At 44.0% G+C, this 27978-nt stretch overlaps 1 protein-coding gene and 1 pseudogene across 14 annotated transcripts in view; both read left to right on the top strand.

The window, feature by feature from the left end:
* The window catches only part of LOC129822781 (sickle tail protein-like), a 259380-nt gene extending 238736 nt beyond the window's left edge, over positions 1-20644 (top strand). For 8 of the 14 annotated variants that reach the window (XM_055881191.1, XM_055881186.1, XM_055881183.1 and 5 more), the window contains 11 exons: positions 1636-1796; positions 2192-2367; positions 5507-5643; positions 5954-6101; positions 6782-7283; positions 7451-7658; positions 7836-8095; positions 8342-8497; positions 11169-11297; positions 13068-13151; positions 15354-17632. In XM_055881191.1, the coding sequence (XP_055737166.1) occupies positions 1636-1796; positions 2192-2367; positions 5507-5643; positions 5954-6101; positions 6782-7283; positions 7451-7658; positions 7836-8095; positions 8342-8497; positions 11169-11297; positions 13068-13151; positions 15354-17108 (3716 nt within the window). In that variant the 3' untranslated portion in view covers positions 17109-17632. Of the gene's footprint in view, positions 1-1635; positions 1797-2191; positions 2368-5506; positions 5644-5953; positions 6102-6781; positions 7284-7450; positions 7659-7835; positions 8096-8341; positions 8498-11168; positions 11298-13067; positions 13152-15353; positions 17633-17666; positions 17808-19044 lie in introns of those variants that run through there. The other 6 variants (XM_055881197.1, XM_055881195.1, XM_055881185.1 and 3 more) reach the window with 6 other exon arrangements.
* A 240-nt stretch (positions 20645-20884) lies between these two features.
* On the top strand, positions 20885-25397 carry LOC129823303 (uracil nucleotide/cysteinyl leukotriene receptor-like; annotated as a pseudogene).
* Positions 25398-27978: the final 2581 nt, after the last annotated feature.

The raw sequence follows: 27978 nt of genomic DNA, 5'->3' as shown, positions 1-27978 counted from the left end.
GCACTACTTTTAACCAGAGCCCAATGGGCCATTTGGTACGCAGACAGTAAAACACAGGAACTGCTTTCTTCCGAACCTGCACTTCAGGTCGGTGCCGCTGTCATCCACTATGAGAGGACTGTGGTGAATGTTGGAGGGGGATTACACAGTGACAATAGCAGTGTGTTTTTTAGCCCCACAGCAGGGCTGTACTATGCTTGTATCCCAAATGGCACCCTATTCCCTTTATGGTGCACTACTTTTGATGGGCCATGTCAGAAGTACTGCACTATATAGGGAATAGGGTGCCATTTGGGATGTAGCTCTACTCTGTTTGGAGGGAGCTTAGAGTGCACGCTCTCTCTTTCTCTCTCTCTCTCTCTCTCTCTCATTCACTCGCAACATTCCACTCTTTTCATTGTTCTGACACTGGACAGGGACTTTTTCACTTCCGCTAAGGGACTCTAGTGGCTTGCAACACCGCATTGGAACTTAAAGTGCCACTCCCACAACAAGCGCCCGAGAGACACACTTTGACCTCGGTCAGTGTTCAAAGGTCGTACTACCACACTCTGAATGTGAGGAACAGCGTCCTTTTATTCAACTTGAGTTACCGTCAATGCAGGCTGCAGAGGGCACAGCATGTAAAGAGTAATCATCTTGTCAGTCTGACAGCCTCCGAGGCCAGAGGGCATGACTGGCGGTTGTTTTCGCCGGCGGGCGAACCCGTCTCCTGTCTCCCATTGACTCCCAGTGATTGAAAGGATTTGCGTACCAAATGCCTCTCTCTTCCCAATTACATTGGACTGTTTTTGACCAGAGCCCTTAAGTCCCTGGTCAAAAGTAGTGCACTACATAGGGATCAGGGTGTCATTTGAAACGTAACCTCTGTGAGTCATTGGCCTGGCTAGCGCTCGCCTCACACATCTTCGGACACATTCCCCACGCTCACGTTGGGTCCTGATTCAATATCTCTAATGTTTGGTAATAAGGGCCTGTGCTTCCTGTGGCGTCTGCCCACAGAAGCACACGGCCGACCGCCAAACTCACCATGTCTACATCCCAAATGGCACCATATTCCCTATATAGTGCACTACCGTTGACCCGGGCCTCTATGTATTATCTGCTTCCCTTATGGGCCCTGGTCAAAAGTAGTGCACTACATAGAGAGTAGGAATGGTATTTGGGACGTAGACAGACATAAGGCAGAAGGTGAAAAGGAGGAGAGAAAACATTACTCCCGCCATTCAATCGCAGAGGAGGAGAGGAATTACATTTTAACGTGCCTGTGCACTTTTGACTGTGTGGTATTTCCTTTTCAGTTAATGAGGGAGTCATGTATTTCCTCAAGTCTGCAGTGTAGCTCAAGTTTCCGTCACATTGTGAAAGAGATGTATGTACTTGTGGATGCATACAGCATAGCCTACATGAGGAATAATTCAATGATATGGCTTTAGATGCATTTTCACATACCGGTTATTGTTTTGATTCCGTTGTTCTACATCCGTTTTCATAAATCTGGATAGAGGGCTCATCTTTATGGAAAGTGAGCCGTCTATCCAACTCTATTTTCTTTGCAGTTTTGTTATCACCGTTGTACAACTGACTAGCTCGTAGGGGTTTTTAAATGTGGCTATTTGATTTGATGTCGTTCAGGAGGTTCCCCTATCCTAGCACCCAAAAGTGCCGCACTCCCCTCTGAGAGTGGCTCCACCCCTGCACTACCAGGCTCTGCCCCCTTTCAGACCAACCTGTTCCAGTTCAAGAAGAATGTCTCGGACCTTCGGCTGCAGCTCCATCAGATGAGACAGCTGCAGGTAACAGCCGTGATGCTCTATTTTAGGAGTGGGATTAAGTTTCTCCTAGACGCTGATCGTGGGTCCATTTTGCATTTTTCCCACTAAAGGTTAAGGTTAGGATTGGAATAGGGGAAGCTAATCCTAGATCTGTACCTAGGGTAAACTTCACTCTGGAGCCCAAATCTACTTTTATTGGCTATCAATTTGATATCAGCTGTCAATCAGCTGTCAATCCACCCCCTCTATATGGATTGGTTAAGAAACAGAACTCTTTCTTTCTCATTAATCAATGGAAGGGAATTATGCCACCAGATACAATCAAAGAATGGTGTTCGCTCCCTGAGATATTTATGCGTGTGTGTGTGTGTGTGTGCGCGTGTGTGTATATTCATGTCTATGTCTGTGTTACCTAGCTCCAGAACCAGGAGGCTCTATGTGTGCAGCTAAAGCGGGCTGAGCAGGAGATCAGCGTGAAGCTGGTGGAGGCAATGAAACGTCTGGAAGACCCAGTCCAGAGACAGAGAGCCCTGGTGGAGGAGGACAGACGCAAGTACCTGGGCTTGGAGGAGAGGGTATTCAACCAGCTAGGGTAAGGGGGAAGGGGCGGGGAAGGGGCGGGTCAACAACAAACACATCAACCATTCCCGACCACTAGAACCCCATTTCCTGACTTCCACACGACAGCTTTAGAATGTTTTACTGGGTTATATTAAGTAGTGCAGATAATATACCCTAAAACAAAAAAGTGCTCGTTAGCACAAAAAAGTTTAATGTTGTCCCTGTTTGAATTTGTGTTTTTGCCCTAGCACTACACAACTGATTCAAAGTATCAACTCATCATCAAGCTTTGATGATTTGAATCAGGTGTGTACTGCTAAGGCAAAAACTAAAATGTGCACCCCTTTTGGTCGCCAGGACCAGGATTGAGAAGCACTGCTGTAGGAGAACCCTTTCTTTGCCTGTGGAGAACCTTTTTATATTGGTTATTTGAATAACCCTTTGTATACCCATTTGTCTGATTCTTCATTACACTGTTCCAATCAGAGGGTTCTTCATTACACTGTAAAAAATGTCCCGGCTACTGGTTGCAGTGACAATACGGTAAATATACAAAAAGTTAGTTTATTTTTTAGAGCCGGAATAAGGTATTATTGTTGTAAGGGACAGTATGATGCTGATTACTTAGGAGTCAACCTCACTTGGGATTTGGACTCTTCTTTACAGTAATGTAATGTTAAAGCAAAGTTTATTTGAAATTTACGGTAACATACTTTTTTTTTTACAGCAACTTACAGGTAACTGGCTGCCGGTAAGATACCATAAAAACAAGTTACGGGTTTTACAGTGTAGTGAATACAACCCAGGTGTTATTGGCAAACTGCAAGTACACACCCTCCAAATTACCCACAGGTTTGAACAGGCAGGCCATGTCTGTCTCTCATTGGAGCCCAGCAGTCACTGAACAATAAGACCAGGCAGCCTGGGCAGGCAATTATTCACAGCATTCTCTTCATTTAATTCACTCATCGCAGCTTGCCAAATTGGGAACATTAATTTAATCCTTTTAATTCCGTTGTTTAACAGGCAAGGTCAGAGTGCTGCCTGGGTAGACAGTGGTAAACAAATTCCCTGATCTACATCACGATAGGAGCGTTGCCTGGACATTGGTCTTCTGGGGAATCAGAAATGCGCAGGGCGTTAAGCGCTGGATTCAGCTCAGTGTTTTCCTTGGTGCTTTGCCAGGTCTTACTCAGCAAAGGCCTGCAGTAGTGTTTTAAATAAGGCTAGCTAATGAGCTCTGTTTGGCTGAGGGGGGACTGTGGTGTGAAAAGACGCAGCCTTCTTCTCCGGAGAGAAAACCCAATTTAACATGACCTGGGAGAGTGAGACTGGGACTCCTAATAAAAAAAAATACTCTGGGAAGAAATGAGGAGACAAACGACCAAGGTTCAAATAGGACTGTTTATCGTTGTTAGCATTACTGTAACAAGGCCCTTTAAATCTAAGGGGCTGTAACATGAGGATGCTGCTAACATGGTGGATTTCAAAGGAAGTGGAGGTGTTGTGTTTTGCGTTAATTTTCGCAAATGTCAGCAGTCCTATAGGGTTTTCCGTAGTTCTGAACACATGCTTTTCCTGCATTCCCATTCCTTGGTTCGAAACCGACTGGCCATAGGGTGGCTCATGCAAAAGCCAGATGGGCTAGTCCATCTTTAGCCCACTGGGCCGGTCTCAAGTGGGGATTTTTTTACAGAATGATCATTATTTGGCTAACAATGGAGGCCTCAAGGGGGGAAATGTCCTGTTTGGGGGGCCCATTGTGGGGGGGGGGGTGTATTTCTGGTCCCAGTCTGCCCCTGGTCATTCCTATTTATTTCCAGTCCGTTCCGTTCACCAGTCATCATGAGCCTGCCAAGGAGTCTAGATCTGAACCAGCTGTCAGCACTCAGCCGGTGATTCTACTACCCTTGAGCAATAGAGAAAGATGAGAGAGAGTATGAGTGCCCATTAAGCTTCCTCAAATAGATGATCCCTGGGATATCTTGCATGTTTGTCGAGCCATCTTTAGAAGTGCATTTTAATGCCGCAACGTTTCATCGACTCACATTATAGACATTACTTTCTAAAGTCCTGTATAGTTCTTTTAAGAAGAAAGAGATGCTTTTCCCTCCCCCCCCGTCGGCTCTTCAGTTGAATTTTTCCATAGTCATCATCAAGAGGCTCTTCACATAAGAAGAACTCTCTTTTGACAGCAGCTGTACAAAAAAAAACGTACTCTTCTCAAGGGAATCCGGTCACAAAGAATCTAAAAGTTTTGTTCTCATGAGGTTCAGAGCGCCACACAATGCTATCATCTACCCCAACACGTTTCCTCTTGGAGTTGACTGCTCAGAATACAGAGTACAGTGTTCTCAAAACAACAGGGACTCTAGGTAAGAAAGTTGTTGCACAAATAAGCCCAGATTTCCATGTGTACACGGTTGAGGTTTCGGGAATTAACCCAATCCAGTTGGAGCCGACTCACATAGAGGAAGTGCAGTGTGGTCTGACTGGGAAAGTCCGCTTTGGTCATTAAGGTTAAAGGGCCGACGTCCCTACGGCCCACATGGTTTTTAGAATATGAACATTGTTGGATTTCATCTGTTTGCCCTCTCACTTTTCAGTTGTCGTTCAGCTCAAACTAGAGCTCGCTGGGTGCCAATAAGGTTAAATGAGTATTGTCTGCCCTCTAGTGTTGGTGTGTAGTCAGTGTTTCAGGTGACACATCAAGCATGCAATCTCAAGTCTACTATAGTGATATGTTAGCATCACCATGTATGTCAGGGATTTGATGATGCCGTCTTATCTCATTTGGTAGCTGTGGAGATGAAATTAGGATAATGATTGATTTGGGCTTTTCCAGATGCTCAAAGCGCTTACATAGTAAGATGGAAACTCACCTCATGGGTGCCAACCATTTGGGTGATGCACGGCAACCAGTTGTGCCACAAACCTCACCACACATCAGCTAGTATAGTGGAGAGGTGAGGAGTGATATACCAATTAGGAGTGGTGTTTTGAATGTTCTCTCTGTCTCGCTGTCTCTCTGTGTGTGTGTGTGTGTGTGTGTGTGTGTGTGTGTGTGTGTGTGTGTGTGTGTGTGTGTGTGTGTGTGTGTGTGTGTGTGTGTGTGTGTGTGTGTGTGTGTGTGTGTGTGTGTGTGTGTGTGTGTGTGTGTGTGTGTGTAGGGAACTGGAGCAATATGTGGACACTCTGAAGAGGGAGACCAGCTCGGCGGGGGCTCACAGAGCTGTGACACTGAAGCATGTGGAAGAGGGGGCTGTTAGCCTCAGGAGAGTGGGAGAATCTCTGGCAGGACTCAGAGGTAAGACTTGCCCGTACAGTGTAGTTTACTTTAAAAAATACACAATATCTCAGATGATGTGCATCGCCATGGATTCCATAGGTTTTCAAGCGCTATGGTTTTCAGTTACGGGTAAAGTAATAGGTAAGATAATATAATTTCTAACTGAATAACACAATAACTAGAAAAAGTTGCATTTTCTTTGTTGAATAGCAGTCGCGTTCTGCTAAAGCAGCACGTTAATAAAGTTGTCCTCCAATGAAGGGTGGTGGAGAATTTAAAAATCTCTCTATATTTTTCTAGTATTTATCTTTTTTTCACGTTTTCTCAGGGGAGTTCCCGCCGCTGCAGACTAGGATGCGATCGGTGCTGAGGGTGGAGGTGGAGGCAGTTAAGTTCCTCAAAGAGGAGCCCCACAAACTGGACAGCATGCTGAAGAGAGTCAAGAGCCTCACGGAGACACTCAGCGGCCTGAGGAGGTACAGGAACCAGGGCAGGACGGAGGGAGGGAGGGAGGAGGGGTGTTGGGCGGAGGTGCCGTCCATCTTGATTTAGCTCTCCACTGAACCGATAAGTGAATTAATTTGGACACAACGCAACTCCCTGCAGCATCCCATTTCAATATAAATATAGACGTCGTCAATTTTACCCAGGGAGCACCACACTGCACCACGCGGCCAAACTCATCCACATTACCTCGTCCCCTTAGTGCGCTTCTCTCCCCGCACGTCAGAGATGAATACACCCACTTTGGTGTTGGATTTGGGCCAAATACACTTTGTGAGGTTTATAGTATTTTCAGGCTAGACAAGCTAGGGTGGTAAAGGAGTTCTATCAAACTCCAAAGTTCTGTATGCACTGTCCTGTGTTATGAGGTTAGGAGATTTGAAGCATTCGTTCATGGCAGCATGGCATATGTCATCATAGGTATGTTTTACCTTAGTGGGATACCAATTGTTGCAGTTTGGATAAACTAGTGTTTGTGGTCAGTATACCTTCCCAAACTTTCTCCAAATTCCGGGGGGGGGGGAATCCACTTGGAAATGTAAAAAAAAAAATCCTGGTTGGAATATTCCAGGAGTGAACACATAATCCTGCTACCAGGATTTTGGGAAAGTAACCTTAATATTAAGTCTATCCTGCCCTCTCTGCCCTACAGATGTGCTACAACCCCTATAGAGAGCAGCCCAGCCACCACCACCATGGTGGACCCCGACCCCCCAGCGGAGCCTCCAGCCTCCCCCTCGGCCCTACCCGAGCCCCAGAGCTCCTCCATCAGGTCTGAGGTGGTCATGCCCTCCTGCCCCATGGTCATCCACCACGTCCAGAGCTGTCCGGTCCACATTCAGCAGTCCCAGCAGTCTGCAGCCCTGCTGGTCCAGCCCAGTCCCCCCATAACCCCCACCCACAGCCAGGGCCGGGACTCCCCCAGCTCAGCCAAGGGCTCCACAGGCACCGCCTCGTCCTCCAACTCCAACCCCTCCAGCCAGGGAGGAAGCCCTGCCCAGCAGAAGAAGAACCCTGCTACCACTGCTGCTGCCAACCAAGAGCTGCCCACCCAGGCTCCGGTCAATAACGGCAGCAATCGTACAGGGAACTTCTTCATCGAGGAGATTCACACCAAGAGCAGCAAGAGCAAAAACAGGGCCATGTCTATAAAGGTAAGCCCTATGGAAGTTATAGTGCGTTTCAGTCTTCAATCTATCATCTATGACATCTCATATCAGATTTCCCCTAAGGGTTATTGAAAGCACTGTCTGTTTCTCTTCCCTCCACTGCTCTCTCTCTCTCTCTCTCAATCTTCCCTCCTCTCTCTTGCCCTCCACAGGCAGCAGAGAAGGAGTGGGAGGAGCGGAGGCAGAACATGGGCCACTATGATGGGAGGGAGTTTGAGAGGATCCTGGATGAGGCCCAGGCCAACATGATGAAGGGCATCCCCTGTCTGGAGGTGCCGAGCGAGGGGGAGGCCTCTACAGTGACCCCTGCTGCCCTGGAGGACCAAGTGGATTCCCCCAAGCCTGTGGCGCCAACCACAGGTAGGGAGGGTTCTTTTATGAAACTACCTGAAACACTCAACATATTTCACTACTATAAAAAATACTTGTGGACATCTTTTTTTATGCAAGCACATAATTGTTCTTCAGGAAAATGACCCTTTGTAATTTTCATGTAGGCCTTATTGTTGACCTTACATGTGTGTTTGTCTATTACAGAAGAGACTCCGCCTGAGCCCAGCTCAGAGAAACCAGCCATAGCCAAGCCTGCGTGTCCTGAGAAACTCCCCAAGCCGGTACTAGAGAAGCACACCACCAAGCCCACCACCCCTTCAGACAAAGTGGGCAAAGTCAGCTTGGAGGCCAGCAAGTCGCCTCCCCCTCCTCCACCCAGAAAAACCTTCTCCAGCTCTGGAATGACCACCACTCGGTCTGGAGAGGTGGTCTACACCAGCAGGAATGAGTCTGCCTCGGGACAGGTCAGTCTGCCATGTAGTCTAGCTGCAGGCTAGACTACAGACTTAGCCGGACCTGACCTATAAGCGACATGGGGAGAGGGGACAGTTTAAGGACAGTTTTATCAAGCAACTTGAAAGCAATATCATTTATATACCTTGGAATGGGCAATGTTGATCTGACTCTTGTGGTAAATAACAGTGATGCTAGTATTTGAGTCATATTAAATGTAGCTATTAACCCGCTTCCCACATTCCCATCTAAACCAGGAGGAAGAGGAGGCTGAGGTCCCAGCTGCCCAGCGCAAACCCACCAAGATCCCCCCAGAGACCACGCCCTCCACCCGTGCCCCCGTTGCAGCCTCAGCCATCCACGAGGAGGAGGACGACGACGACGAGGGGGACAAAGTCATGGCAGAGCTCCAGGTAAGACCCATACATCCAACAGCTGCTGTACATTTACTCCCACACACACATACTTCATACTGTACTATACGATACTATATTGATCAAATAGGACCACCGGGAAATATATCCACATCCACACTAATGACTGTATCTCTCCTTCACTATGGGAGTGGGTCCTCTATCCCTTCCTTTCCTGGTGGTTGGGTTACCTTCACTTGGCAAAGGATGGACGCAGTACTTTACAAAATCAGAATTAGCCATGGTCTTACCCCTAGAAAGTTTAACCATTCGGCCACCACAGCACTAGGTTAATAGAATACAAGCAGTATCAAACCAGCACCAGGCTCAGTGACTTTAGGAGAGGCATTTTCTCCACTTAACTGCCAGGTACTCTATAGTCGTGGCCAAACGTTTTGAGAATGACACAAATATTAATTTTCACAAAGTCTGCTGCCTCAGTTTGTATGATGGCAATTTGCATATGCTACAGAATGTTATGAAGAGTGATCAGATGAATTGCAATTAATTGCAAAGTCCCTCTTTGCCATGCAAATGAACTGAATCCCCCAAAAAACATTTCCACTGCATTTCAGCCCTGCCACAAAAGGACCAGCTGACATCTTGTCAGTGATTCTCTCGTTAACACATGTGTGAGTGTTGACGAGGACAAGGCTGGAGATCACTCTATCATGCTGATTGAGTTCGAATAACAGACTGGAAGTTTCAAAAGGAGGGTGGTGCTTGGAATCATTGTTCTTCCTCTGTCAAACATGGTTACCTGCAAGGAAAATGTGCCATCATTATTGCTATTGCTTTATTGCTGCCAGTAAGATTGCACCTAAATCAACCATTTTTCGGATCATCAAGAACTTCAAGGAGAGTGGTTCAATTGTTGTGAAGAAGGCTTCAGGGTGCCCAAGAAAATCCAGAAAGCGCCAGGACCGTCTCCTAAAGTTGATTCAGCTGTACAGAGCTTGCTTAGGAATGGCAGCAGGCAGGTGTGAGTGCATCTGCACGCACAGTGAGCAGGGCAGGGCAGCAAAGAAGCCACTTCTCTCCAGGAAAAACATCAGGGACAGACTGATATTCTGCAAAAGGTACAGGGATTGGACTGATGAGGACTGAGGTAAAGTCATTTTCACTGATGAATCCCCTTTCCGATTGTTTGGGGCATTTGGAAAAAAGCTTGTCCGGAGGAGACAATGTGAGCGCTACCATCAGTCCTGTGTCATGCCAACAGTAAAGCATCCTGAGACCATTCATGTTCCTGAGCATCCTGAGACCATTGCTTCTCAGCCAAGGGAGTGGGCTCACTCATAATTTTTCCTAAGAACACAGCCATGAATAAAGAATGGTACCAACACATCCTCCGGGAGCAACATCTCCCAACCATCCAGGAACAGTTTGGTGATGAACAATGCCTTTTCCAGCATGATGGAGCACCTTGCCATAAGGCAAAAGTGATAACTAAGTGGCTCGGGGAACAAAACATCGATATTTTGGGTCCATGGCCAGGAAACTCCCCAGAACTTAATCCCATTTAGAACTTATGGTCAATCCTCAAGAGGTGGGTGGACAAACAAAACCCCACAAATTCTGACAAACTCCAAGCATTGATTATGCAAGAATGGGCTGCTATCAGTCAGGATGTGGCCCAGAAGTTAATTGACAGCATGCCAGGGCGGATTGCAGAGGTCTTGAAAAAGAAAGGTCAACACTGCAAATATTGACTCTTTGCATCAACTTCATGTAATTGTAATTAAAAGCCTTTGACACTTATGAAATGCTTCTAATTATACTTCAGTTGTCACGATCGTGTGGAGGATTGACGGACCAAAACGCAGCATTTGGAAAATACGCCATCTCTTTTATTGATGACGAAGGCAAAACGAAACAAAAAAACACTTACCCACTAAACAAAACAATCGTGAAGCTAATCAAACGTAGTGCTCACACAGGCTACAAACGTATAACATAGACAATTACCCACATCAAACGAAAGCCCATGGCTACCCTAAATATGGCTCCCAATCAGAGACAACAGAAATCAGCTGTCTCTAATTGGGAACCTATTCAGGTAACCATAGACTCTCCTAGACAACTAAACCAACATAGACACAGCTAGACACATGCACTCAACACAAACCAATACACTACACCAGGGGTGTCAAACTCATTCCACGGAGGGCCTAGTGTCTGCAGGTTTTTGTTTTTTCCTTTCAATAAAGCCCTAGACAACCAGGTGTGGGGAGTTCCTAACTAATTAGTGATGTTAATTCATCAATCAAGTACAAGGGAGGAGCGAAAACCCGCAGACACTCGGCCCTCCGTGGAATGAGTTTGACACCTGTGCACTACACCCAACACCCCCTTTACCATATAACCACCCAAAACCTATAAAACACAAACATTCCCCATGTCACACCCTGACCTAACTAAAATAATAAAGAAAACAAATAATACTAAGGCCAGGGCGTGACATCAGTATTCCATAGTAACATCTGACAAAAATATCTAAAGACACTGAAACAGCAAACTTTGTGAAATTAATATTTGTGTCATTCTCAAAACTTTTGGCCACGACTGTAGGTGCTTCTAATAGACTATCACCTCACAAATGGCAGGTATAGTTAGGCTCTCACCCTCAGGGCCCTAAACCCTAATCCCCTAACATATCTTCACTCCCCAGGTGTTCCAGAAGTTCACAGTTAAGGATGTAGGGGTGAAAAGTAGTGTGCTAGAGACACACCCTACTCGAGTTGAGCCCCAGATCAGAGAGCTAAGACCCGGGGCCTTATTGCCCCTCAAAGAGAAAAAGGTAAAGGACGTGGTGCCATTTAGCCGTCCACCTAACTGCCTGCTTCTGCCCACTGTGTGACGCCAGCTAACAATTGATGGCTGTACCTTAACCACCTCTGTGCCTTTCACAACTCTCTGCTTCTGCCTCCATCAAGAGATCTGTACTGTAACAACTCCACTACCCAAGATCCTTTCTGATTCTGACTTATTCTCTTTTTCCCTTTTTGATTTCAATGGAACTCATGCCTTGGATTTTCTCTCTGACTAAGTCTGCAGAAAATGTCTGGAAAAGTGTATTGTGTGTATCCAACAAATGAATGGTGTCCTGTTGCTACTGATGTTTGATTGCGTTATGTTTGTCTTGCTTGATCCAATCAATAAACTAATCCTTTATCTTGCATCCAGACCTAATCAAATGGTCTTGTCTGTTTCTTGGGAATAACTGCCCTTTATTCAAATAATAATTTGCTTATCGACTTTGCTATAGGAAAGTACTTTGATTGGCTATTTGAGGGGAACAAGGTTTTATTACTTGTTACCTAGGTCACAGACTTGTTTTTGCAGACTTGGTTTACTTTAGGTCACTGGGACCAATTTCTTTACTGGACTTATTTCTTGGGAATGATACCTTACTATATCTCTGCATCTCTATATAACTTTAACTCTTATCTCCTAATTCATTTTAATACCCAAACAGATGCCTAATGTGGTTGTTGTCCACAGGAGAACAGGGAACTACAGTGCGTGCGTCCCATATGATACCCTATTCCCCTACTTTTGACCCGAGCCATATTGGCCCTGTTGAAAAGTACACTCTTAGAAAATAAGTTGCTTTCTAGAACCTAAAACGGTTCTTCGGCTGTCCCCATAGGAGAACCATTTAAAAAAAACTATTTTTGTTTCCAGGTAGAACCCTATTTGTTTCCATGCACTGTAGAACCCTTTTCCCAGAGGGTTCTACATGGAACCCAAAAGAGTTCTACCTGGAACCAAAAAGGGTTCTACCTGGGACAGCCGAAGAACTCTTTTTAGAACCCTTTTTTTCTAAGAGTGCATGTAGTGCACTACAAAGGGAATAGGGTGCCATTTGAGATGCACACTTTATCTCATGCTCCTATCTAACTCGCTCAGAAACCACGTCACAAGATATTGTACATGGACTGTATGAGAGATTCAGTTATTCTGAGGGTCAGATATGATCTTTTCCTGGTAAAAACAATGTTCAGCTCAAACACCAGCAATGCATTGGTCATGTTATTCCTACATGTACATTTTCAGTCATGCATCGTTGCATTCCACTCACCAAATGGGAATGATTGATTTAGACATTCTCTTAAACCAACAATAAAGTTGAGAGAGAATATATGAAAACGTGATGCAACACTGAACGTAGTATGTTAGCTAGTCTGTTGGTAGAATGGGTGTCAGTCTATACCTCGGATTAGAGTATTAGTTTGGTAACTAACAATTTGGCATTGGTAGATCATTTTTTAAACTTTTAAATCAATGATATATAGACTGCTTTGTTGTTGTTTTGAATCCCAGATTGTCCCTTTAAAGGTTTTTACATAATAGCCATAACATACCTTAACTATTCACTTGTGCCTGCATGTATGATCCTATAAGGTATCTAATATGTTATAAGCACGTATCTTGAAACTCAATCAAAATATGCCTTATAGGAGGGTTGTTGTCCAATGCTGTGTTGCATAGCAGAGAGAATACATGTTAGAGTTCACCCATAGAGTGCAATTGCACAATAATGCTGTCCCTTCACGAACTGTCCTAGCAGAGCTCTGAGAACACTCGTGAGGACAAAGATCCCAACGTGGATGAAAACGGGAACACCACCCCTCTTCGTCAGAGCCCAGGGGTACGAATACCATATTTTCACCGCTAAAACTTCATAGTCAAAATCTCAGGGCATTTACTATGCTAACATTAATCTTGACATCCAAAGTTCCAAACGTGCCTTGAAATGTTTACAAAAGTCATGTTGTATGGTTATATGGGCTTTATGAAGTCATGTTGTATGGTTAAATGGGCTTTATGAAGGCATGTTGTATGGTTATATGGGCCTTATGAAGTCATGTTGTATGGTTATATGGGTCATACGAAGGCATGTTGTATGGTTATATGGGCTTTATGAAGTCATGTTGTATGGTTATATGGGCTTTATGAAGTCATGTTGTATGGTTAAATGGGCTTTATGAAGGCATGTTGTATGGTTATATGGGCCTTATGAAGTCATGTTGTATGGTTATATGGGTCATACGAAGGCATGTTGTATGGTTATATGGGCTTTATGAAGTCATGTTGTATGGTTATATGGGCCTTATGAAGTCATTTTGTTTGGTTATATGGGCTTTATGAAGTCATGTTGTATGGTTATATGAGCCTTATGAAGTCATTTTGTTTGGTTATATGGGCCTTATGAAGTCATACTGTATGGTTATATGGGCTTTATGAAGTCATGTTGTATGGTTATATGGGCTTTATGAAGTCATTTTGTTTGGTTATATGGGCTTTATGAAGTCATGCTGTATGGTTATATGGGCCTTATGAAGTCATACTGTATGGTTATATGGGCTTTATGAAGTCATACTGTATGGTTATATGGGCCTTATGAAGTCATTTTGTTTGGTTATATGGGCTTTATGAAGTCATACTTTATGGTTATATGGGCCTTATGAAGTCATACTTTATGGTTATATGGGCCTTATGAAGTCATACTGTATGGTTATATGGGCCTTATGAAGTCATACTGTATGGTTATATGGGCCTTATGAAGTCATGTTGTATGGTTATATGGGCTTTATGAAGTCATGTTGTATGGTTATATGGGTCATACGAAGTCATGTTGTATGGTTATATGGGCCTTACGAAGGCATGTTGTATGGTTATATGGGCTTTATGAAGGCATGTTGTATGGTTATATGGGCTTTATGAAGGCATGTTGGATGGTTATATGAGCCGTATGAAGTCATGTTGTAAGGTTATATGGGCTTTATGAAGTCATGTTGTATGGTTATATGAGCCTTATGAAGTCATTTTGTTTGGTTATATGGGCTTTATGAAGTCATGTTGTATGGTTATATGAGCCTTATGAAGTCATTTTGTTTGGTTATATGGGCTTTATGAAGTCATGTTGTATGGTTATATGAGCCTTATGAAGTCATGTTGTATGGTTATATGGGCCTTATGAAGTCATGTTGTATGGTTATATGGGCTTTATGAAGTCATGTTGTATGGTTATATGGGTCATACGAAGTCATGTTGTATGGTTATATGGGCCTTACGAAGGCATGTTGTATGGTTATATGGGCTTTATGAAGGCATGTTGTATGGTTATATGGGCTTTATGAAGGCATGTTGTATGGTTATATGAGCCGTATGAAGTCATGTTGTAAGGTTATATGGGCTTTATGAAGGTATGTTGTATGGTTATATGGGCTTTATGAAGGCATGTTGTATGGTTATATGGGCCTTACGAAGGCATGTTGTATGGTTATATGGGCCTTACGAAGGCATGTTGTATGGTTATATGGGCCTTACGAAGGCATGTTGTATGGTTATATGGGCTTTATGAAGTCATGTTGTATGGTTATATGAGCCGTATGAAGTCATGTTGTATGGTTATATGGGCTTTATGAAGGCATGTTGTATGGTTATATGGGTCATACGAAGTCATGTTGTATGGTTATATGGGTCATACGAAGTCATGTTGTATGGTTATATGGGTCATACGAAGTCATGTTGTATGGTTATATGGGTCATACGAAGTCATGTTGTATGGTTATATGGGTCATACGAAGTCATGTTGTATGGTTATATGAGCCGTACAAAGTCATGTTGTATGGTTATATGGGCTTTATGAAGGCATGTTGTATGGTTATGTGGGCCTTACGAAGGCATGTTGTATGGTTATGTGGGCCTTACGAAGGCATGTTATATGGGCCGTATGAAGGCCAAATGAGTGCCTTACATGTCATGATATATTTTCTCTTATTGATAGGCTTGTCATGTGTTGTAGTTTTTAACATGTACTCTCTCATCCTTCCTTTGCTATTTGCAGGTCATATACTACGTAACTGGGCAGATCTCCAAAGAGCAGCCACCACCCCTGGCCCCAGTGGAGGAGGCTCCTGAATGCAGAGACAACCCAACACTGTCCCCCTCACAGGTGTCAAATGTGAATGCTAATGACAATTCTCCAAGCCATCAGCCACAGCAGCCGCAGCCGAAACCCCAGCAGTTAGGGCCACCTATATCTCCCAAGCCTCTGTTCTTGAATTTCCCCAGCCCTCTGTCTCAGAAACAGGTGGTGAGATCAGAGTCGTTGAAGACCAGCCCAGGAGTGGTAGAAGGGGTTCTGGAAAGCCCAAGGGCCAACACTGTAGATAAGCCTCAGATAAGCACAGTCAAGAGACTTGAGACTCCAGTCTCCTCAGTCGTCCAGGAGTCCAGCATTTCACTTAGTAAGAGTGTTGTGTTGCCCGCTGCATTGCCTAAAGTCTCTCCACCAATCACCATAACAGAGGCTCTTAAGGCAGTGGTGTCTCCCACAGAGAAGGCCCTTAGTGAGGCCACCAATCAACCCAGAGATCAGCCCAGACCCAAGTATGAGGAAGTGGAAGAGGAGGCCTTCCTGAGCCCTGACCTCCCTGGTGAGGAAGGCCCTCCGCCCCCAGACAACATCGCCTTCATGATCACCAACACCAAGGTCCAGGCCCTGTCCTGTGGGGAATACCAGGAGCTGGTCAATGCCAAACGGGGCATCCAGACTGTGACTGTGGGGGGGGGACCTGGGAACCGGGACATGACCCACACCACCCCGGGCGGCGACGGCGGCAGCTCGGTGGGGTCGCAGGACAACAGCTTCAACAACAAGAAGCCGGTCATCATCATCTTTGACGAGCCCATGGACATCCGCTCGGCCTACAAGCGCCTGTCCACGGTGTTTGAGTGTGAGGAGGAGCTGGAGAGCATGCTGGCCGCCGAGCGCATAGACGAGGAGGACGAGGAGTTGGAGGAGACATGGGGGAGCAGCGGCGGACTGCAGGTAAAGGTCGGGCCCGAGGGGGGAGAGAGGGCGGCTGGTCCCACGGCCTTCAAGGCCCCCAGCGGCGCTCTTTGCTCTTCCAGTAGTAGCTTGTCGCACTCTTCCTCCTCGACTGCAGAGCTCGCTGAGTTGTCCAGCGACGGCAAGCCAGACGGGAAGAAGAAGTTCAAGTTCAAGTTTCCCAAGAAGCAGCTGGCCGCTCTGTCGCAAGCCATCCGCACAGGCACCAAGACAGGCAAGAAGACGCTGCAGGTGGTGGTGTACGAGGACGAGGAGGAGTCGGACGGCACAGTCCTACAGCACAAGGAGGCCAAGAGGTTTGAGATCCAAAGCCGCTCCAAACAATCTGTTCTTCCAGCAGACATGTCACCCAAGGCTCAGCCTCCAGCTGTAGTAAGGCGGGAGCATTCAGATTCCCAAGGCAGGACGGACGAGATCCGGAAAAGCACCTACAAGACCCTGGACAGCCTGGAGGAGACCATCAAGCAGCTAGAGACCACCATCAGTGAGATGGGCCCCGCAAGGCCCCACCAGGAGGAACCAGTGAGAAGTGCAGCCATCGTGGAGCCCCATGCTGGGTGTGTCTCGAGTGGGGAGAGTGGAGGCCTGAAGAGGTCCTTATCACTCCCTTCTAAGAGTTCACTCCCCAAGGTCCCCCAGCCCAATAAGGCCTCCTCTCTGAGGAAGAAGACCAAACCTCAGCTCCTCCCCAGGCCAGCCGCCCTCCCCACCGCCACCATCACCCCCAGCCAACAGGTCTCTTTCTAAGCTCTTGTCGGTCTGGAGGCTTTGGGTCCCCTTTTTACTCCTCCCTTCACTCCATCCTAACCACTTGGTTTACAAACCAACCACTCATTAATCACTTCCCAGGTGTTTTGGAAATGACAGAGCCCTTCTCTGTTGCTTTCTCCCTCCATGGTCCAATATTTTTGGGGAGTGGCATTTTCAGTGGGTCCCGTCCCCTGTCTCTCATATCTCTACTTCGATTGGCTGCTCAAACTCTAACCGGGGTTTCAGCGAGTGGCAGACTTTTAATCAGACAATGACACTCAATGTTGATTACACTTTTGGTTTCTTGAATCTGTTGTCCTTGGACTGCATTAACTGTAGGGTTGTACGTTTTGGTATAGGCTACTACGGTACAGGCGGTGCATGTGCTCTTACTGGTGTTCAGTTTTTAACGGTTAGTGGTAATCTTGAACGAACAGGTTTGTGACCTGTCATTGCCTTGCTTCTATCAGTTTGTCATTGCCTCCAATATGGTGCTCTGTTTTTTTCTTTCTTTTATTTTCTTTCTTGTTTTGTTTCGTTTGGATCCTCTTGCAGAACGCAACCAGTGTCGCTTCCCCAACTAGTCGGATGCCAGTGCCCATGTCTGCGAAGTCCAGGCAGTCGCCAGGGACTACTACTGACAAAGCAGGAAAACAGCAAAAGCTACAGGACAGCGCTCAGAGGCAGTTCCGACAGGTAGTTTTACTTTAGGGCCTTACCAGGGACCATAGGGACTAGAGGGGACAAACGTGTATAGTGAACAGGGTATAGAAAACGACAGACCTGTGTTAAGGGAAAAAATACAAAAACAACCAAAGCTGTGAGAGTTCAAGTGTTTTTTTAAAAATGGGATTGAGGTGGCCATTTTGACTTCTGTTTGTGTTCTCAATCTGCTCTGACTGAAAGGCATGTTTGACTCTTGACTGTTACCCTTATAACATCACCGTATGCTTCTGCATGGTCCACACTGCTCATGGCGGCTTTTGCTGTGTTGGTTACGAGAAAAAAAAGAGAAAGAAAAATTGCCCAGATGCATCCTGTCATCGACTGAGTTTTCCATCACATCCCCAGTTTCCATCACAGCTGAGTTCCTAAACAGTGTTGCCAACCAAACTCAGGATGCTTTACTAAACCAATATTTCTGATTAGCCGCACTCCCTCCTCCCCACAACGCACCTCTATTAAACCCGAACAGTCTACCTGATGCGCTCGTTTATTTTCCCAATGCACAGCTACTAAACCACACTTTAATACCCCTCCCTTCTAGCCTGCTGGAACTAGCCTGATCGCTGAGTTCACCATTATATTCCACTTAAACAGAATGGTGAATGCAGCAATCAGGCTGGTTCCACCTGGCTGCCTCCGGCCCTTCTCTGAAGGATGCTCATCTACCACCCATCTCTCCCCCTTGCACTTGCAGTACCAGTCAGTGGAATATTCACCCTTACTTCTCCAGTTATGCACTTTTATCTTTCTTACCCTCAAAAATATGCCCTCTTTTATCTAACATACTCCTCTTTCCTCCCCAACCAAGATGTATCTCTGTTTTTTCCCTCAGTTTTTGTCTCCACCTCTCAGAAAGCTTGGCAATCACTCTTAACACACAGGCATCACCAGGCAGTGCCCCCTCCCCCATCTCAAACTTCCTTCATCCCTCCTTCCATCCTTTCAATCTTTTCTTTCTCCTTTTTAATTAACAGTGTGTTTCTCAGTTACCTCAAGTAACCCAGTAAAAATAGATACTGTAGCTAGTTTGAGCCTTTTTGTGTGTCTTTTAGTTCTTAGTAGCAATGTTTGTTTTTGTGATTGTTTCTTGTCTATAACTTTAGTTAAGTCAATGTTGTCTTGCCTTTTTTTTATTTTTACATTTGTTACTTTAATAACCAGTTCCCATTTTGACAACCAGTCTTTGTTCTGGCATCTCTGTTTGCAGGCTAACGGAAGCGCTAAAAGAGCAGGGGAGGGTCATAAAACTACTTCCCCTACTATACCTGCCTCTAAAATTCCTGCTTTTTATCCTAGCTCTGCTAAAGGCAGCTCCTCCCAGTCTGCTCCAAACTCAGATGCTACTAACCCTATTAACCTTTTCCCCTCTTCCAACTCCTCCTCTTCCTCCCCCCACACCACCAAGTCCTCCATCCCGTCCCCTTACGCCCCCCGTCACCCTGGCTCAGCCCTCCCTACCTCCTCCCCCTCCCTCTCTAACGGTTCCTCCCACAAACTCCCCAAGCCCTCTCACACAGGTAAAGCTCTCTCGTTCTCCTCGCAGAGTCAAAACGGCCGAGCCACCTCCTCTTCCTTCTCCTCCTCCTCCTCCCCCTCCCCTCTGTCGCCCACCCCGTTGGGCCCGGGTGTGAAGAGCATCCGCACCATACACACCCCCAGCTTCACCAGCTACAGGCCCCAGAATGGCAGCAGCGGCAAATCCTGCATCCCAACCGCCACAGCAGCCAAGGACTCCACTTAGTACAGTAGCCCCGTTTGGGTTACTGCTCTCTCTCTCTCTCTCCCCCCCCCCCTCTTAGGAGCTAGATTTATTCTGTTGTTTATTGGTTTGTATTTTGTTGTAAAAAGGGTAATGGATGCACTTCCCCAACCATTCACATTTCAATTTGATTTGTCACTGGCATTCTCACACTGATGCTTTGACTTCGTTTTAAGTTGCATTTTCCTTTGGCTGATGCTTTGAACTTGAATCCTGGATTTTAAAAAGGTGTATTAGAGTACTGAAGAAATGATTTTAGATTTTTCTGACTAAGAAAATACAGTTGATGTACAATCACTATTACCGTGTAAAAAAAAATGAGTTTTATTTTTGAAAACCAGAGACTGGATAACCATAGTATATCTTCATCTTACACTATTTCTTGTGTTCTCATTCAGCATAGCCCTTGTAAATGCCTTTTATGAATGTATACTGTAAGTATACAGACGTTTAAAGTGGAATTGCGTTGACTTGACTTCTATTTTGCTAAGAATATTTTCTCATATAGTTATCCATGCACTGCCAATGTATTTTTAGGAGATTGATGAGGTATGACAGTTATTTCTGTAGTTATTGTGCCTACTTGCAAAAGTTGTGTCATTTCCTGACTGTATTACTGTAACCATGACATACCAAGTGGAAACTCTACACATACACGCAAGGTGTGATGGCTGAGGTCTTTACCTTCAATAGCTTGACTGGAGTTCTATGTTTCCTAAGTTAATGTTTATCGATGCCTAAAGGTATACAGTACTAAAAACAAAAGAAATTCACAAACTGTTCTAGCAAAGTGTACATAAATGCTCCCATTAAGAACTTTAGTCGTTGTGTTAACATACCAAAGTTTCTTTGTATGCATGCCTTTAAGATACTTTAGGAGAGGGATTCGTGTTAAAAGAAGAATTATGTTTGCACAGATAGATTTTGTAAATATTTGGTTTGCTCTCATTTTTGTAAAGCTTTAAACCATACTACATAAACTGCAATGTGGTAAAGAATTGTGTCGGAATAAAAACAATAAAGGTCTGCATGCTTGTAATGCATTTAAGTTCTAGTCACGTTTTAGTTCCTGTTCTGCTCTCAACTCTGTACACAGTTTCAACCATGTACCAAGCAGATTTTAACTCTGTGTTAACTGGTGCATTACATTTACTTGACCAGAAGGTGTCAGTGAGTGTCCAGGCCACATAATGGCTGCGTTCCAGGCTGCAGATGCAAGCCAGATCTCAAAACCCCTGCAAAGGTGTTTATCATATCAGTTAACCACATCATATGATATAGCAATCGGATGCTTGACTACGCAGTCAATGAAGTGGCACGTAACCATTGGTTGATGCAATGCCACGTCTGCAATGTGGTTAGTCTGGAAAGTGACCAGTGCTTTGAGGGTGTGAAAACTGTAAGAGGAAGTTAACCTATGAGAATTACATCTCTTAAGAGTAGAAACAACAGAACTACTCTCATCCCAGTCTGCAATAACCACCACCACTTTAATGTGTCTGTAATCCATTAAAAAGAGATATCCAGCATTACCCCTTGAAGGAAAAGGGCCTACTGGTAAGTTATGTGTTAGAAGTGGTTATTTACTATTCTTTACTGTTACTCATATTTAATAATTTCTTATCTTAAACTTCTTAGGGCTGCAATCCCGTTAACGGGATCGATATGACAACAGCCAGTGAAAGTGCAGGGCGCCAAATTCAAACAACAGAAATCTCATAATTAAAATTCCTCAAGCATACAAGTATTTCACACCATTTTAAAGATACACTTCTTGTTAATCCCACCACAGTGTCCGATTTCAAAAAGGCTTTACAGCGAAAGCACCACAAACGATTATGTTAGGTCACCGCAAAATCTCAGAAAAACAGTCATTTTTTCCAGCCAAAGACAGAAGTCACAAAAATCAGAAATAGAGATAAAATGAATCACTAACCTTTGATGATCTTCATCAGATGACACTCATAGGACTTCATGTTACACAATACATATGTTTTGTTCGATAAAGTTAATATTTATATCGAAACATTACATTGGCGCCATGTTCAGAAATGCCTCCAAAATATCCAGAGAAATTGCAGAGAACCGCATCAAATAACAGAAATACTCATCATAAACATTGATGAAATATACATGTTTTACATAGAATTAAAGATAAACTTGTTATTAATGCAACCGCTGTGTCAGATTTTTTTTTTTTTACTTTACGGCAAAAGCACAATATTCAATCATCTGAGAACAGCGTTCAGCCACAAAAGGAAGCCATACAGTTACCCGCCAAATTGTGGAGTCAACAAAAGTCATAAATAGCATTATATATATTCACTTACATTTGCTGATCTTTGTTGGAATGCACTCCCAGGACTCCCACAAGAAATGTTTGTTTTGTTCGGTAATGTCCATCATTTATATCCAAATAGCTACTTTTGTTAGCGCGTTTGGTAAACAAATTCAAAGTCACGAAGTGAGTTCACTAAAAGCAGACGAAATGTCAAAAAGTTCCGTAACAGTCAGTAGAAACATGTCAAAAGATGTATTGAATCAATCTTTAGGATGTTTTTAACATAAATCTTCACTAATGTTCCAACCGGAGAATTCCATTGTCTTCAGAAGTGCGATGGAACACAGCTCGCTCTCACATGAACGCGCATGGTTCTGACCAGCTCATGGCAGACCTTACTCATTCCCCTCTCCTTCGGCCCCACTTCCCAGTAGAAGCATCAGACAAGGTTCTAAAGACTGTTGACATCTAGTGGAAGCCGTAGGAAGTGCAAAATGACCCATATCCCACTGTGTATTCGATAGGCGATGAGTTGAAAACCTACAAACCTCAGATTTCCCACTTCCTGGTTGGATTTTTTTCTCAGGTTTTTGCCTGCCATATGAGTTCTGTTATACTCACAGACATCATTCAAACTGTTTTATAAACTTCAGCGTGTTTTCTATCCAATACTAATAATAATATGCATATATTAGCAACTGGGACTGAGGAGCAGGCAGTTTACTCTGGGCACCTCTGGGCACCTTTTCATCCAAGCTACTCTTTACTGCCCCTGCAGCCATAAGAAGTTAAATTTCAACTTTATGTTCAGTTGATTTACATTTCAAGTTTAAAGGGGCAGTCTGCAGTTGATGCATACATTTTTGGGACTTTTAAATGTATTGTATTACCCATTGCTACTTGAAGAATGTAACTTATAAATGCCTCATGAGCTTAGTTCAACTGTCTCAATCAATCAAGAACCCACTATATACGTTGTTTAAACAATGTAATTGTTAACCAACAATGTATGGCCTCAAAACATTGTTAAAACTATCGTTTTGATCTCATGGATGGTCAGTCCTTACATCCATAGCTTCTGTCTAGGTAAATGAGAGTGGTTACATTTCACCAGCCCTCAGCTGTTTACCAAATCAGTGACAGGGTTGATACTTTGTTATTGTTTTAACTGCAGATTCCCTCGTTAAATTGATTTAAATGAACTGGGAAAAGTGAAAGATAAAACAGTACATTTTCCAATGTAACATTCTAGTGTTGATTCAGGAATTAAATTAACACTGTAAAGGTTTAAACTACCACTCAGTGGTGTAAAAGAACCCCAGTGTTGGTGTAAATAACCAGAAATGAACCAAAACCACGCCCATCATTATCATATTTCCCAGCATTCTCTCTTGCAGATTTAGAATTGTTTTGTTTCAATATCTATGTTTTTGCACGTACATTGATTGATGAATTAATCTTATGCTACTCAACTATAAGTAACATACATTTTTCTAAACTATTCCAATCTTTTATTGAGGACTTATTGCACCCATTACTGAAATACTTGTTCCAGTTTACATGTTTAAGGTATTCTCATATCTAGTTCTCACTTAGTTCTTGTTGTGAGGTGGCATATTTCTGCTTTACCAAATGAGGAGAGTTACAAACTACACACCAGTCAGAGTTATACTTAAACTACATCTTTAATAATAATACGCTTTGCAATAGCGTTTGACTTTCAACAATTCACTATTTCTAATGAACCATTGAGAAGTACCAACAGAAAAGTACAACAATCTTTTATAGCCAAGATACACCCCTCTCAACTTACACTGACGAACCACAGATCTTAGGAACAGTTCACATATGAAAGATATCTATAAAACATAGCAGACAGTTACGGCTGTGTCAACAGTTTTCATTGTAAAGACCAGTGTCTGGCCCCTTACTCCAAAAGGGAACCGTATCTCCCTGGTACGGCATAGAACAGAACCATTACCTCATGTTCTCTGGAATGCTCTTTAGGTTTTATCACCCAAAGATATCGTAAATCTCCTCTGTCAGTGCTATCTCATAGAGGCCCATCCTCAGTGGAACACACACACTGTCGAATAAAACAACCATTATAATGCAATACAAGCATTATAACATAATCTTACAAGCATTATAACATAATCTTGCAATTTTCCACGGCAGCTGATAACCACCCTGATTTGTGTTGGCTACTGGAAGACTATATTTGGCATTTCCTTGTTCCTAAGAAACACCATATCTACCTCTAAGGTTATCTTGTTGATGCTATTGAAATCACGTGGGTTGGTTCACTAATGGCACCCTATTCCACTCTGGCCAGAAGTAGCACACTACATAGGCAATAGGGTGCCATTTGAGAAACAGCCTTGGGTTATTCTGTTAAAATCCTCTAGACCGTAGGTATGTAGACCCCACAAATGAAACGGCAGTGATGTGCAACAACAGAGTCCTTCACAACTCACTAGTAGCAAGGCAACACCTTGGCATTGTGGGTGTTCTGTCGTCAGGCCGCCACCTCGCCCTCCAAAACTCTTCCTGAGGCACCTGGCCATAGCAGATGTCTCCTACGTGCTGATCCTGCCCATGCGGATGGTCTACCACTTATCCGACAGCCACTGGCCCTTTGGAGAGGTCCCCTGTCGCCTTGAGGTTTCTATTCTACCTCAACATGTACTGCAGTCTCTACTTCATGACCTGCATCGGCCTGAACCACCCGCCTCTTGGCCCTGGTCCTACCGCTTAAGTCACGGGCAATGAGGAAGACCGCATACGCCAGAGTAGTCGTGGCAATCCTGTGGGTCACAGTGACGGTGTCTATGACTCCCCTGCTAATCTCCAAAGACCAAACGATGACCATTCAGGTCGACAACACGACCACGGTGTGTAACCAACTGTACTTGGAAAATACTTCTCCCAAAGCATTGGTGTCAACCATGGTGGCGTTTACTATTCCTCTGGTCACCATAGTGGTTTCCTATGTTCTAATCCTATTGAAACTGAGGGGCGTCAAGCAACAGGAGAGACCAGTTGGAGACAAGGCTGTCAGGATGATCATACTTGTCATGGTGAACTTCCTGGTTGCTTTTGTGCCCTATCACGTGAACCGTTCCATCTACATTGAGAGACACACTCATTGCGACATAGGAACTGCGTCCATTAAGGCTCTGGCACTAGCCAATCGAGTAACTTCTGCACTAACCTGTGTTAGTGGAGTGTTGGATCCTATTATGTATTTATTTCTGGCAAGGACTTATCAAATTGTACTGCTTCAGCTGTACTGTATAGACAGGGGAGATCAAGTGTCAGGTCCCCCCTGTTCATAATCTTACATTACAGTGATAATGTTCAGTGTTGAATCCTACGGTATGATAGCATTGTGGTGTTGAGCAATACAGGCTTACAGTACATAAGAATGGTTGGCAGGCCTATGGCCCTGTATGAAAATAAAGTTTCTTTCTAGGTTGTTTTACCGTCTGTTATTGTAAGCATAGTATTCTTGTAAATGCTGTGCATACAGTGCATTCGGAAAGTATTCAGACCCCTTGTCCTCCAGACGTGAGGCATGGCATTCATGCCAAAGAGTTCAATCTTGGTTTCATCAGACCAGAGAATCTTGTTTCTCCTGATCTGAGAGTATTTAGGTGTCTTTTGGCAAACTCCAAGCGGGCAGTCATGTGCTTTTTACTGATGAGTGGCTTCCGTCTGGCCACTCTACCATGAAGGCCTGATTGGTGGAGTGCTGCAGATATGGTTGAAGCTCTGTCATAGTGACCATCGGGTTCTTGGTCACCTCCCCTGACCAAGGCCCTTCTCCCCGAGTGCTCAGTTTGGCCGGACGGCCAGCTCTAGGTAGAGACTTGGTAGGTTCCAAACTTATTACATTTAAGTATGATGGAGGCCACTGTGTTCTTGGGGACCTTCAACGCTACTGACATTTTTTGGTACCCTTCCTCAGATCTGTGCCTCGACACAATTCTGTCTCAGAGCTCTACGGACAATTCCTTCGACTTCATGGCTTAGATTTGGCTTTGACATGCACTGTCAACTGTGGGACCTTATTTTTATAGGTGTGTGTGTGTGTGCCTTTACAAATCATGTTCAATCAATTGAATTTACCATAGGTTGACTCTAATCAAGTTGGTCAAACATCTCAAGGATGGTCAATGGAAGCTGGATGCACCTGACCTCACCTGAGTCTCATAGGAAAGAGTCTGTCTGTCTGTTTTTATTTTAAATAATTTGCAAAATGTCTAAAAACTTGTTTTCACTTTGTCATTATGGAGAATTGATAGATAGATTGATGAGGAAAAAATGTATTGAATCAATTTTAGAATAAGGCTGTAACAACAAAATGTGGATAAAGTGAATGCACTGGTCAAAATGAATGAAAAACTCATGGCATTACTTTCTCCCAAATAGTTAAAGTGGGTATAATAAGTATCCCATGAAAAGATGCCAGAAAACAAACTCTATTTCTTCCAAACGAAAAGCCTCCTTAATGTCTTCAACCTGTGAGCACTTCTCTCCTTTTAGTTTAAATGAATGCCCTCAAACAACACAGAGCAGGAGAGGCCTAAAAAGAAGATTGACAAAGAAAAATGTATTTATCAGGTCATATAAAACCCAATTCTTGATTAAACATATCAAGCCACTTCTCTCAAGGTCATTTTAACAGCAGAGCCTAGGCCACTTAGCAGGAGCTATGTTGTTCAAAATAAATGTCTGTTTATAGTTTTGACAAATGTAATATTGTCTATTGTCTTCACTTCATACGTTCATTCGGTACTGTATTCCATATGCAAAGGAGGTCAAAATAATCTCCACAGAAGAATGCGAGAAATGTATCCCCATCATCAGAGCTGAGTAAAGAAACTAGAAAGGCATGATTACTTCCCCTTTCTCTATTTAGGCTAGTTTGTGTATCTTTTTTGTTGATCCCTAACATGAACTGAGCATTGAAAACATTAAAGTATGTGGAAGAGACAGCAGTCTGGCTGGTCCCCTGGCCCTTCCATTGGTCCGTCGGTCAAACCCAGCCTCCAGTATTCCTGGCCTCCAACATCCACGTCCCAGTTGTGTGTCCCATAGTCCTAGCCCTCCGAGCCCAGCTCGTATTTGAAGATGTAAATCCCAGGCACGTCAGACTCCAAATATAATGGGTGGGCAGTGTTGGAGTCCAGAACCACAGGAGCTGAGGGAAAATATCAGAGGGTATGCTGAGTTAGAACCTTTGATTGTAATAGAGTAATTCTAGCCTGAGTGGTATACTACGAAGCAAGCTAGATCTACTCAGGTTTTTATAATGCTAGCCAGCTTCAGTTTGCTTCACATTCCAGCTCAGGCTTCATCCATATTACGATGGCAGAGATTGCTCTTCCGACCTGCCTCAAACTCTAGCAGGCTTGTAACTGTGCATGCATGTCGCACAAGGCTAGTCGAACGCTGAATTCTTATTTGAGACAATGTTAAAACATCAATCCATGGGCGAGTAAGTGCCACATTTTCATTTGTGCCAAAATCAAAATGAAAGTTATCTTGCAAATTCAGCAGGCTATTGTGTGAAAAAAGCTTTAACATCTACGGACCCCCCCTCCCGGATCCGGGATCATCCTCATCAGAAAAGCTGACTAGCATAGCCTAGCCTAGCGCCACAGGGATATCATATAATATAATTTCATGATATCACAAGTCCAATACAGCAAATGAAAGATAAACATCTTGTGAATCCAGCCAACATTTCCGATTTTTTAAATGTTTTACAGCGAAAACACAATATACATTTATGTTAGCTCACCACAATAGCCAAACACACAACGCCATTTTTTCACCGCAAAGATAGCTTTCACAAAACCCACAAATAGAGATAAAATTAATCCCTAACCTTTGAACAACTTCATCAGATGACAGTCTTATGACATCATGTTATACAATACATTTATGCTTTTTTATATTGCATATTTATAGGTATAAATCGTAGTTTTACATTGCAGCCATAGTCACAAATGGCACCAAAATGTCCGGAGAAATTTTACACAGCCACGTAATCTAACAGAAAAACTCATCATAAAATTTGCTGAAAAATACAT

The sequence above is a fragment of the Salvelinus fontinalis genome, chromosome 25 (genome assembly GCF_029448725.1).
Source record: "Salvelinus fontinalis isolate EN_2023a chromosome 25, ASM2944872v1, whole genome shotgun sequence".
Lineage (NCBI taxonomy): Eukaryota > Metazoa > Chordata > Actinopteri > Salmoniformes > Salmonidae > Salvelinus > Salvelinus fontinalis.
This window is presented reverse-complemented; position numbering and strand designations above follow the sequence as displayed.